At 36.8% G+C, this 13,166-nt stretch overlaps 1 protein-coding gene across 4 annotated transcripts in view; it reads right to left on the bottom strand.

Moving 5' to 3' along the window:
• The window catches only part of EPSTI1 (epithelial stromal interaction 1), a 92,787-nt gene that overhangs the window by 15,885 nt on the left and 63,736 nt on the right, over positions 1–13,166 (bottom strand). For 3 of the 4 annotated variants that reach the window (XM_055336167.1, XM_055336170.1, XM_055336169.1), the window contains one exon: positions 12,590–12,673. The exons of the other annotated variant lie outside the window; for it this stretch is intronic. In XM_055336167.1, the coding sequence (XP_055192142.1) occupies positions 12,590–12,673 (84 nt within the window). The remainder of the gene's footprint in view (positions 1–12,589; positions 12,674–13,166) is intronic. 4 annotated transcript variants of the gene reach the window in all.

Genomic DNA, 13,166 nt, shown 5'->3' with positions numbered 1-13,166 from the left:
TACCAGAATTCTGTTATTTTACCTTACAATAATTCCTAAAGATGGGCAGGTAAATAAAGTATTATTTGATGAGTGAATGAATAAGTAGAGATTATGCTTATTTTATAGATGAGGGAACAAGATCAGAAACTCAGTTTAGATAACTTATCAAGAGCTAAATGGCTCATTATTAGCAAAATAAAGACTAAAGCTTAGACTTTGTATCTAATCTCCTTTAAGATGTATCCAAAATAGGCAGTTAAGATTAAGGATAACTTGTCAGTAGTTCATCATACTCAAGTATAAATGCCAGAAATATAGCACCTATTTACACTCAAAAGTTCCAGCAGAACATATCTAGCCAAAATTAAACTCTTTTCTCAAAGGATGCTAATTCTTCTCACATGCATTAACCTACTTCTCCAAGGAGTAACTTATGATATCCAGTCTATCCTAAGCTTAATAACATGAACTCTGAACAAATTAAGTTCTCAGGAGACAAAGATAAAAACTATAAAAGGCATATATTCTGGGTATATATGACTATTATTACATATTTCTTTAAAATTTTTTTTTCAGTCTTGGCAAAAAGGATCCCGTAATTCATCTGGAAAAAAATAATATGCAATCATAGCCATGAAAAAAAAAGAGAAGAAATGAGGGAGAATCAGCTTCTCCAAATATTAAAACCTATCATGAAATTTTAGCAATTGAAACAATTTAATTGCATTCAAGAATCCCTGGAAATGTAGTTTACCTCCAAGTTGTATGCCAAATGCATGCAGAAGAGACAATTCAATGAATGAAGAACTAGCTAACTATTGTGAGAAAATTAAAACTGGATTTTTTAAACATAAAAATTAATTTTATAGAGGTCTAAGATTTAAGTTTAAAAGATGGAACCATAGGAGTTTTCAAAGGAGGCATGGGTACATTTATTTATAAATACAGAGCAAGGAAGTTTCAGAAATCATAAAGGAAAAGGACTGATACATTTGGCTGCCTAAAAATTCAAAGCTTCCACTGGGAAAAATATCATAAACAAAATAGAAAACAAACTTAATTTTTTATAACACATATAGACTAATTCATTCATTCATTCATTCATTCATTCATTCATTCATTCAGCATCTGAGTGCTTATTATGAGCCAGGCTTGGATCCATGTGACAGGGATACAATAATGAATAAGATAGAGGAGGTCCTTACTCCTTAAGAATTTCTACTTTCAAAAAAAGGAAACCCATAAACAAGTGACACAATCAAATAAAAATCAGAAGAATGAGATAAAAATTTTTCTATCATACTGGAAAAAAGTAGAAAAGATCAACAGAAAATCAAGTGCAGTCAAGCACTTTGGTGGCATATCTAAATTAGTGAAAACAGATTCCGTTTTTGGAGGATAATTCAGCAGAACCATCAACATATAAAATGTACACATCCTTTGCAGAACTGTTTACTTTTCTTAAAGATTTCATTTATTTATTCATGAGAGACAGAGAAAGAGGCAGAGACACAGGCAGAAAGAGAAGCAGGCTCCTTGTAGGGAGCCTGCTGCGGGACTCGATTCCAGGACTTCGGGATCGACATGAGCCGAAGGCAGACGCTCAACTGCTGAGCCACCCCAGCGTCCTTGCCAAACTGTTTAAAGATATACATATAAGGGATGGTCACAGCTGTATTACTGAAAAGTAAAAGTTCCAGAGAAAGTCTTAGTGCCCATTAATAAGGACCTGGATGAAGAAGTTAAAGCATTTATACAATGGAATACTATGCAGGAGAAACAAAGAATAAGGTAGATGAGAGAGAAGGGGAGGCACCTATAGAGGGATCTCTAAGATACATTAAGTAATAAAAGATAGGTTCAGAGAACAAACTGATGGTTTCCAGAGGGGAGAGGGGCAAGGGCTTGGGTAAAATGAGTGAAAGCTTCCAGTAATGGAACGAACAGATCACAGGACTAGAAGACACAGCTTAAGGAGTACAGTCAATGATGTTGTGATAGTGAGTGATGTATTGGGACAGATGGTAGCCATGCTTGTGGTGAACCTAGCATAGGTATAAACTTGGTAATTCCCTAAGTTGTACACCTTAATGTAACATCGTGTGCCAAATACTCAAAAAAAAAAAAAAGATTTCCCATGGGACAAATAAATTAAATAGAGGGGAAAAAAAAAGGTAGGTCCAGAGCAGTTTTCTTGGGACTATCCCATGTGAAAAGATGGATGCACATCCATTTCAACTTTTATGTACAAATGTGTATTATACTTAAAATAATTTTCTAAAAAAAAACATACACCAAAATGTTGACTATAATTATCACTGGGGAGAGAAGCAGCATGGAGGGTGAATAGGCAGGGGAAGAGGCACATCATACATGATTTTTGCTTTCTAACTTTTGACCCAGGTGCGTATTTCCCTTCCTCATGCCATCAGCTGAGGTTTACCTGCGTGGTAAGACCACTTCTGGTGCTTTATATTCCCCTCTATTTGCACATCCTAATGAATACATGGTTTTGAATATGTAAAAATGTTAAAAAGCAGAATGCTACATTATGAGGCCAAGAACCACTGGCGAGGAAGAGAAGAGGATGGGAAGAGAGGACCACACATCATCCTATGACAGAGCAAGGACAGGGAGAGGAGGAAACAGAGCAGGAGGAAAGAACCCGGGGCAGCGCTGATGAGGCATCGCCATGCAAGGACATCACTCCAGATGGCAGAGGGGAGGCCCTGGCATCGCTGCGCTCAGGATGATTATTCTATATCTAGCAAAGCGTATTTACGAGGGAGAGGCTGGTTTTCCTTTGGTACCATGAAGGATAATTTCAACTAATTAATTTGTTCTGCTGAATTGACAGCCTTTGCAGATGCGCCCGCATGCCTTATGAGCACATCCTTGCTTCATTTACTGGTTTCTCGTACAGAAGTGCAATATCCAGTTGGACAGATATGAGAAAGTTGTTCTTGTCCCAAGGACTGAGATTTGGACGTTAAGGAGATCAAAACACTTTAAGTGGGAGGAATAAGACCCACAGCACCTGAGAAACTATCGAGCCTGTCCCACTCAGCATGCATTTGGTAAGCACCGACTGTTTCCCGGACAGCTGGATGCATGCTGCAGGGACCGATGCAAATAGATACAGCTCCACCCTGAAGGAAACCGTAGTGTAACAAGGGGAACTGCAAGACAAAGCACATAGAAATAGACTGCTGAACACCAATTCAAGCAACAGAACACGGGCATATAAAGGAAGGGGTGAAGAGAAACAAGGAGCAAGCGTTGCTGGGCGTTGTTCAACAATATACGTAGGCCAGGAAGTCTCCCGGAGGAAAGAGAGCCCGTCTTTCACTGCTTTCCATGTCTCCCTACATTCAGACAAAGCTCCACACAAAGAGGGCACTGAATAATAAGATAAATAAAATCTCACCTTGGAGATGCAAAGGGCAGAACCTGCAGTAAACATTGGCCAACGTGGGGTAGGTAAGTGTGGACAACTCAGCAAGCTGTGCCTCTGCCTTTGCTCACCCCTCCGGGAGGGTTGCTCTTGCCAGGGGACAGGCTGGGGAGCTGCAAGTAGTGCCAAAGATCCATGTTGGGGCCCAAGCTAACAGTGAGAAGTAGAGGACTCACCATTCCTGCTAGAAACTGTAGAAGTTGCTTCTGTGTGGTCCAATGGGCCAAAGGGTCAACCACACAGCAGCCAGGTGTGTGCAAGAGCGACACTGGGGAAACCCGCTGTGGCCAGAATGAAAGGGATGCCCCAGAGCAAGGCTGTGTGCAGTAACTGAAGAGTAAAATAGGGTCATTTTGAAGTCATGTCTGAATCCCAGGGAGGCGTGTTCTGGACATGGTTCAGCTTGACCACTTTATGTCAACATTTAAGTGCTGTCACCTGGCCAGGACAAACTCCCCCCAGGAGAGGATGTTGTCTCCACTCAAGGGGAAAAAGACAGTGGAAGCTGGAGAGCTGATGCCACAGATGTTAAAGAATCGCTTCTATTGAATGTTTTTAAATACAAGAGAGGAGCTTTATGGGGAGGGGATGGTTGAGAGAAGTCTTGGTCTGGGGGCTCCTCACAGCAATGCCTTTGTCCAGAAGGACAAAGATGGCCTTCACTAAGGAGAAAAGTGGAAACCACATCAACAAATTAAGAGGAGATAACCAAATCAAATGAAGTAAATATTAATGAGTAAAGCAGGGGAGTCAAAAATAGCATTAATCCTGTGTATTCTCCTTGTACTAATTAGTGTTTTAGTTGTACCATTTTAATATAAAGAGAAATGGACTTCCAGCTATAAAAACCATGGAATCACATAGCTCTCTGTCTCCCAGCCCAGAAATATTTCCTAATTAACTTTCTTTTTTTGAAAAAAATATTTCTCATAAAACGTACTTATTCATCATGGAAAGTGCAGAAAGTACAGAAACAATAAAGGAAGACACAGAAGTGCCTGGGGTGGCTCAGTCAGTTAAGCATCTGCCTTCCGCTCAGGTCACGATCTCAGGATCAAGCCCCACGTCTTCTCCCTGCTCAGCCGAGAGTCTGCTTCTCCCTCTCCCTCTGCTCCTCCCCCAACTCATGCTCGCTCTCTCTCTCAAATAAATAAATAAAATATTTTCTTAAAAAATAAAATAAAATAAAGGAGGACATAAAGATCACCCATAAAATCTCTCTACCCAGGGATAACATGTCCGTATATTTTCCTTCATTTCTTGATTTATGCAAGATTATAACCTCTTATCAGCACCTCAGATCACATTTGTAGGCTTACCACGTGCCAGGCATTAAGATGAACTGTCCACAAGCTTTCTCCCATTTGATCCTAGAAACAGTATCACAAGGTAAACAACTACCATACATAGTAAAGCTTAGAGGGATGAAGTAATCTGCACAAAGTACAATGAGAAGAGGCAGGTTTCAAAACTTGCCCGGAGTCTATTTTACAAAATGTATTTATTTTTCATTTTTATATAGATCATCGTATCCCCATCTCTTTAAAACACAGTAGCAACTGCTACATGGTATTCCAAACTTCAAACTTCTCAAATCCTCTATCACTAAACAAGTGTTTTCAAACCTTCCAGTAATATTAAAAAAAAAAAAACAATGCTTAGGTATACACCCTGTGAACATCTCTCTGATCTCTGATGATTTCCGCAGAATAAACTTATACTTTTACATCTAATGCTTATACATTTAGGAAATTCTAATTTGAAGTCGTCAAAGAGCCCTTCTGTTCACCTCTTATGAGCAGCAGAACAAGGGAGTTTGAGGTATTTTTTCATAGCTAATTCTGTAGGCTCTCCTTGCCCCAGCAAACACAAATTATTGTCTATATTTCTGTAAAGCTTCTTATTTAATCTTGTGATTATTCTCACGGTTGAAATGTAGAAATAGTTTTTCAAACCACCTCATTCCACTGAAAATCTTATTGGAATTGCGCACACCTCACAAATTAATTTGGATGGAACTACAGTCATCACAATATTGAATTTTACCATCTCCACATTAATTCAAACTGACACGGATCATAGGAAAGTTTGGACGTTTTTTGGCTTATTTACTTTTTTTAATTGAGCAATGTCTTAACATAGCTGTTTTTTGATAAGGTCTTTTTATTCCATTATATTTTCTAATTGATGTTTGCTAATATTCGAGAAAGGTGTTGAGATTCCTGGATCTATTTTATAACCGATTCTTTTATTTAATTCCATTTGTTCTAATCTTTTTTCAGTTGATTCTCTTAGGTTGTACAGGCAAATTGCTCCCATCCAAAAATAATAACTTTACTTATTTTCAATAATTATAAAGCCTCCTTTTTTATTTTTGCTTCATCAAGTTGGCTAAAATAATTCCCAAACCTTGTTCCATGCTATATTAATAGTTTTCATTTAAAAAAGAAAGTTTTCCATCAAATAACTTTATGAAGTACTAGGTTAGAATTTCCAGGTCCAAATACTGGTTGGTAGTAGAGGTTGCAGATACCCCGATATTGTTCACTGCTCTAATATTTCATCTCTGAGTTAGCATTGGTTATTGGTTTGGTAGACTATATGTATGTTAAGCCAATCTTTTAAATTTCTAGTTCACCTTAGTTGTTGTTATTGTTGCTTTTAAATTAGTAGTAGAGATTACAATTTATCAATCCTTTTTATTGTAGCTAAAGAGGGGGCTCCAGTGGATTTTCTTTCATGACCTATCCTTCTGTAGTGAAAAGATATAAAAAGTTATAATATATAGTCAGTTACCTTGCTGTTCCTAGAATAAACCTTACTTTGCCTTGGTAAATTAGTTAAGAGAAAATATACCATTAACTAGAATTTTCTTCCAAAGTTAACCTCTACAAGTTTCTATGTGTGTGTATTTTCTTTATCAGGCTGTGCCATCATGAGGACTACAGTTCAGTATTAATTCTAAATTACTTTTTCTTTTTCCTTGCTCTGAAACAACTTGTAAAGTTCTTCGTAAAGCATAAGAGAAAAAATTTGTTCCTTGAAAATTCCAATGAACTTGCCTGTGAAATTTCCCAAGGTTAGCTTGCTAGGGGAGAATAATTCTTAGAAAACTTTAGAAATCACTTGCATTTTCATTTGTCTTTGTGTGTTTTAACTCTGAATCAGTTTAGAGTTTTATATTTCCCTGTAAAATCATTCACTTAATCCACATATCAATTATTAGCATAGCATTATCTATAGTAATATAAGCTTAATCTTTTCCAAATCTATGGTTCTGGCTCCTCATTTCTAATGTTGTGTATTTGCATTTTTACTAATCTCTTCTTGATTAGACTTGCCATAGATTTGTTCATTTTGTTGACCTTATCAAAAAACAAGCTGTTAGATTTTTATAACAGCTGCTTCTTGAAGTTGTTATTAATTTCCATTCTTATCTTAATTACTGCCTTCAGTATGCTTTATTGTTCTTGTTCTAAATTCTTAGACTGGATGCTTAATTCGTTTCCTTTTTAGTACTGATTGGATTTAAAAGTTATAATTTTTTCTTTTCTGAGCACAACATCTCAGAATACAACTTTGCATGCATTCCCCATAAAATGCTATCATAATTTTTAATATATTCTATAATCCTTTTCTCTGTCAACCAATTATTTCAGTATTCTCTCTCTCTCTCTCTCTCTCTCTCTCTCTTTGGCTTGTTTTTACTTTCCACATGACTATAAATCAATAAACATGCAAAATTGGGATCCCTGGGTGGCACAGCAGTTTAGCGCCTGCCTTTGGCCCACGGTGTGATCCTGGAGACCCGGGATCTAATCCCACGTCGGGCTCCCGGTGCATGGAGCCTGCTTCTCCCTCTGCCTATGCCTCTGCCTCTCTCTCTCTCTCTCTCTCTCTTTTTCTCTCTCTCTCTCTCTGTGACTATCATAAATAAATAAAAATTAAAAAATAAATAAATAAATATGCAAAATCAGTAAGTGCAACTGGCCTGTTGGAAATCTGTTCCCGAGTGGTAGAAAAGAGACCGGATAAGTTACACAGGGAAGCAAATGTGCAGGGTAAACTGAGCTGAGTTAGCTGTGCTTCCGAAAGAGCTCCAAAAGGGGATACTGAGGTAGTCATTAAGAGGATGAGTTGAAGGAGTGCACTGAAAGCCCTTTCCCCTCCCAGACTTGACTACATGGTAGACAGCACTGACATGGGCCACTGTGTAGCCAGCGGATGGAAGAGGGGTATCCGGCTCAGAGAAACAGGACAATGTCCCAGGTACTACTGACTATAGGAGAAAAAGAGGCTACTACTCCCCGAAGACAAGCTCCTAAATACTTCACTTGGCAGCATGCCCAAAGAAACAAAATGTCCAAGATGCCCAAGAATCATACACTTGAGAAAGAAAACAGTGGAGATTACAATTTATCAACCCCCCCCCCTTTTTTTGTAGCTAAAGACATGGTCCAGTGGATTTTCTTTCATGACCTATCCCACTGTAGTGAAAAAGACATAAAAAGTTATATAAAAACTTAAATGGAAAGGAAAAAATACAGTTAAAATAGTAGATAGAAAGCTTGAATGTCTGTGTTATTCCCATCAACGAAGAGTTCAGAAAGAATATGGCGCTTACACAGCACAATGTTGGCAATCTTGGTAAATAAGTTCAATACGTGTGCCAGATAAGCAGAGTGGAAACTTATGAAATAAATCAGTGAGCAGGAAGATCTAATTAAAGATTTCTCCCAGAATGCAACGAAAAAGGCCAAACAAAAAGTATAAGGAAAACAATTAAGAAGTGTAAGGAACAGATCTCAGATTCCCAAAATCCATTTGCTACATATCCCAGAAATAAAGAACAAAGACAACATAGGAGGAGAAATATAAAAGAATTAGAAATTCCCCTAAAGTCAAACATATGTTTTGAGATTCAACAGACCAAAGGTCATATAAGATTAAAAACAAAAACACTGAGGGTATCCCAGGGTGGCTCAGTGGTTTAATGCCTGCCTTTGGCCCAGGGCGTGATCCTGGAGTCCTGGGATCGACTCCCACATCAGGCTTCCTGCATGGAGCCTGCTTCTCCCTCTGCCTATGTATCTGCCTCTCTCTCTCTCTCTCTCTCATGAATAAATAAATAAAATCTTAAAAAAAAACAAAACTGAAATTTCTGACCACCAGGGAGGGGAGGGGGGAGGGTAAGAGGGTAAGATAGGAGAGGAGAGAAAAGAGGAAAGGCAAATACATGGAACAGAAAAATTCAGAAAGTCAAAAAATAGAGAAAATAAGAAAATATAGCTAAAAAAGCAAATTATATAACAAGAAGATGTGCAAATGCAGTAGTAATCACAATAAATGAGAATATATTAAATCAAAACTGATCGTGATACTGGGTTAAAGAAAAAACAGCCCCTTTTGTCACTAGAAATATAATTTAAAACCAAATGATACAGTGGGGTTAAAATTAAGTGATGGGGAGAAATTGCCATATAAATTCTAACAAAAAAGCCAAGAGAGAAAATACTAGAATCATACAAAATAAAAAGGCAAAAAAAAAAAAATCAAGCTGAAAATCATTAAATGAGAAGACTAGTATATTTCATACTGATAAAACTCTGTACTGAAGACAGGGTTCCCTTAAGACTCACTGGTTGGAATGATTTCCATGTCCATAGCTGAACCAACCACAGTTGAGGAGAATGGAACTCCCAAGAGCAGTTAGATCCTTTGGGATCAGATCCCTGGGACTTAGATGTGCCTGCCTTCTCTGAAACATGGGCTATGACAGGGAGAATGTATTTCTGAAGAAAAAAAATCAGGGTTTTAGAAGACAGGTAGGCAATGGGCAGTATTCAATACACTACCCTGAAATTATCACCACACACAATTTCCTTTCTTTGCAGCATTAATTACTACAAAGTGATTGATCACCATAAATTAAAAATGCAGTGTTTTATTTCTTTGTCTCCTTTTAATTGTCTATCTCCTCCATTAAGAAGCAAACTTTGGGAGGTCAGGAACCTTGTCTATCCCATTCTTAATTGAAGCTCTAACATCTTGCAAAAGGCTCCAAATATAATAGGAGCTCAATATATGTTTGTCGATAGGATGGATGGATGGATGGATGGATGGATGGATGGATGGATACCAAGATAAATTACTTGGAGAGAGATCCACCAGGGGAAAAAAGGGGGCAGGGGGTGGCTAGAAAGGGAAAACTTCGAAGAGATATTACACACTGTTACAGGGAGACAGGGATTGCAAAATGACCACTGAATTGAATGGTCAGAAGGAATTTTACCTTTGGAGAGGTTTTGGTACAAGCATTTCTAAATCTAAATCAGAACATAAAGAACAAAAAAAAAAAGAACATAAAGAACAAAGGGCAAAACAGATAATAAAGTTGTGATTACATTATGATTACCTTTGTCTTTCCTCCCCCCTCCTCAATATAAGCAAAAAAGATGGTATCTCTAAGAATAGCAGAATTAAGGAAGGGGTTATTTTATAAAGGCAAGAATGTATTTGTTCATTAAAAAAAATGTAGTAAAAAAAATGTAGTCAAATGAGAAGAATATACTGAGCATATAGGAGAAAAAAGGGGATTATAAAGAAATTTCTGTGAGAGGAGGGAACTGAATTAAATGTAAAATATTGAAAGTTTAACATTAAGGAAGAACCTACTATGTCCAGAGACCAGAGTAATGAAAGAATGTGAAAGAGACACACAGAGCAAATTAAATGTGCAATCACCTTACCTTAACCTAGATTATCTGCTCATGAATCACTTCATAGTGAATTTTCACTAAATACTTGTTGAATGAACGAAATTAACAAACACATGAATAAATGTGATATTATATGTCTGGTTTCCTTTATCTTCTTACCATAAACGTGATCTGTATTTTCTTAAGCTAAATCATCAAAGTGATATGGAATGAGAGGCTCTACCAATGCCTTCATGGACATGTAAACAACAGATTGAACACAAAAGAAGAGAAATAAAAATAAGGTAAATAACCTTCTCTATTCTACTGTTATTGAAAAACTCTTAATGATGGGATTATGTATATGCCAAAGGTAATCAGTTTACTCAAAGCTACAGTAAGTAAAGGAAAATAATTTATGCAAAAGAAAAATATGCTCAATCAATAACCAGAAAATATGTATATATCAATATTTGTCTAACTCTAGAAGAAAAACAAGATTAAGAAATAAAAAGCTTAATTTTCACTGTTTAAAATAACTGTTCAACCCGAAAATTAAATCCCAGATCTGATTTTCTAATCTGTTGAGCATTCTCTTTGTGAAACATTCTACTTTTAATGGTTTTCACGTTCAAATATTCCACCAAACTTTATAAAGTACTATTTAAAATTCACTAGAAGTTATTTTTTACATAAATCACATCTTACGCTGACTTCACAACATTCTCCTCAGTATATAAGCACCTCAGGACTTGATATTAAGTTAAAAGGTCACAGAAACAGACTGACATTTACATGTCAATTGACAGACCTTATTGAAAGTACAACATGAGAATATACCAGACCTCACTTCTACATGTTAATTACTACAGAATCTTACTATAATATTAATTATTTCATTGTGAATTTCAATATGAGGCCTTTGTCAAAAGAAAAAGATTTGTTCAATAAAAAAACACCATGAAATAAAAATGTTTCTTAGGTTCTTCATTGTTTATATAGTGGCTTAATAACTAAATGTACAACTTATGTTATTTCTTTCAGTGATTTAATTATTACCTTCTATGCACAAAGCAGTTCAATGACACAGTCATTTATACCATATGCTAATGGGAACGACAAAGGAGTAAGGATTTGACAATTGTTGGAAGGAGGATAGCACTCAAAAGGGTCAAATTATAGCAATGATGATTAGTACATACAGTCTATTTCATAAAGTGATTTTACACACAAGGGCTGTAATAAATTGTGTTGTACAGCAAAGATACAAGGAAATAATTTAAACCAAATCAAGGAAATCAAATAGGAGTTAGAATTCAAGTTAATTATATAATTGAAGATACGGATTGGAGAGAGATTCTGGAAGAAATGTCAGGATTTATCAACACCAAAATGGCAAGGGGAGAAGTTGGAAAGTGAAAATGATGGGGAAGATAATGGTGTCCAACTAGCTAAATAATTTATCTTGCTTCTTCTCAAAGATCTGGAATCTAAAATCTTAAAAATAAAAAAAGGAGGGTGGGATTGGGGAGTGCCTGGGTGGCTTAGTCAGTTGAGCATCTGCCTTCAGCTCAGCTTATGATCTCAGGGGCCTGGGATCGAGCCCCATATTGGGCTCCCTGCTCAGTGGGGAGCCTGCTTCTTCCTCTGCCACTCCCCCTGCTTGTGATCTTTCTCTCTCTCTCAACCACTTTCTCTCTTAAATAAACAAAATCTTTAAAACACACAACACACACACACACACACACACACACACACAAAGATTTGGAATGAGGTGGCAGCTTGGAGCTAACCGCTGGTCTTCATTCTCATCCCATGCTGAGGAGCTTCTGGCCCCATCTGAGCATATGTATAAAACACAGGTATAACCATAAAGTTACAACATTGAACATTTTCAGTTATCATACCAGAAATTTTATATTCTAATGAGAATTACCCTTTAAGCGCTGTTCTTAGGAGGCTCTGCATTCATTTCATTGATTTGTATCTTCAGAACATTTGGAATACCTCACATATTTGTATACATGCATAGAAGATCTTTATTATACGTGTGTTTTAAGTGAATAAGCCAGTTTCATAACTTTTTATGGCTATTTGTTATGCATTATAGTATTCCCTGGACACTACGTATAATTTCAATTATCTTTAGTTTGAAAAATGGCAGTGACGTGGATTTATTTTGTAGATCAGAAGTTCACAAGTGTTGTCATCTTCTCCATGAACTATTGGCCCACCGATAGCGATACACTATAGCCCTCCTATGAGCCGAAGTACCATGAAAGTTTTGACCAGGACTTTTGACCACACCCCACGATCCTCATAACTCATTTTTTTTTAATTTTTAATGTTTTCTCATGATTTTCATGTATGTAAATCCTTCTGTTCAGAAAATCTTCAAAATTATCTAGTACTACAAGGAAATGATTAGCTGCGACCAGCAAGGTCTTATGCGTACCTTCTGATGCTGTTCCTCCTTCATCTTTTGCAATTTTTTATTTTCTTCCTCCTTTAGAGAATCCTTATAAGCCCGGCTTCTGGCCTATAAATATATAGGGGGAAAAATCATAGGAAAAAGCATCACCACAATATACTAGTCTGCCTACCATGGGACTGGTTCTAATAACTCAACCTCTGTACCAAGCATACAGTAAGCTCTCCATACACACTTGCTTATTGAGTGATTAATGCATATGTCTGCAGATCTCCCTGGGGATATATAAAAACAAAGCTGGTATCAGCATAATCATCCAGCACATTTTAAAGGATGATCTAAACGTTTGTTTAATTAAGCTTAAAAAAATATCCCCTCAGAGATCATCAACATACTTTATTTTTCTAGTGATAAGGATTTGAAAAACATATTTAATTTTCCTCTATTTCAAGTATATTCCCACTAACTAGCAGCAATTGTAACTAGACTCTGGTAAGGAGAGAGCATGGAGATGAAACTGGACTAAGAATGAGCCCAGCAGGGAGAAGGAAAATCTACAGTTTTTACCTCATTTACAAGAGTGCCAATACATTCAATTGCC

Source organism: Nyctereutes procyonoides, unplaced genomic scaffold, assembly GCF_905146905.1.
Source record: "Nyctereutes procyonoides isolate TBG_1078 unplaced genomic scaffold, NYPRO_anot_genome, whole genome shotgun sequence".
Taxonomy (NCBI): Eukaryota; Metazoa; Chordata; class Mammalia; order Carnivora; family Canidae; genus Nyctereutes; species Nyctereutes procyonoides.
The sequence above is the reverse complement of the archived record's forward strand: the minus strand, read 5'-3'. Positions and strand labels throughout refer to the sequence as shown.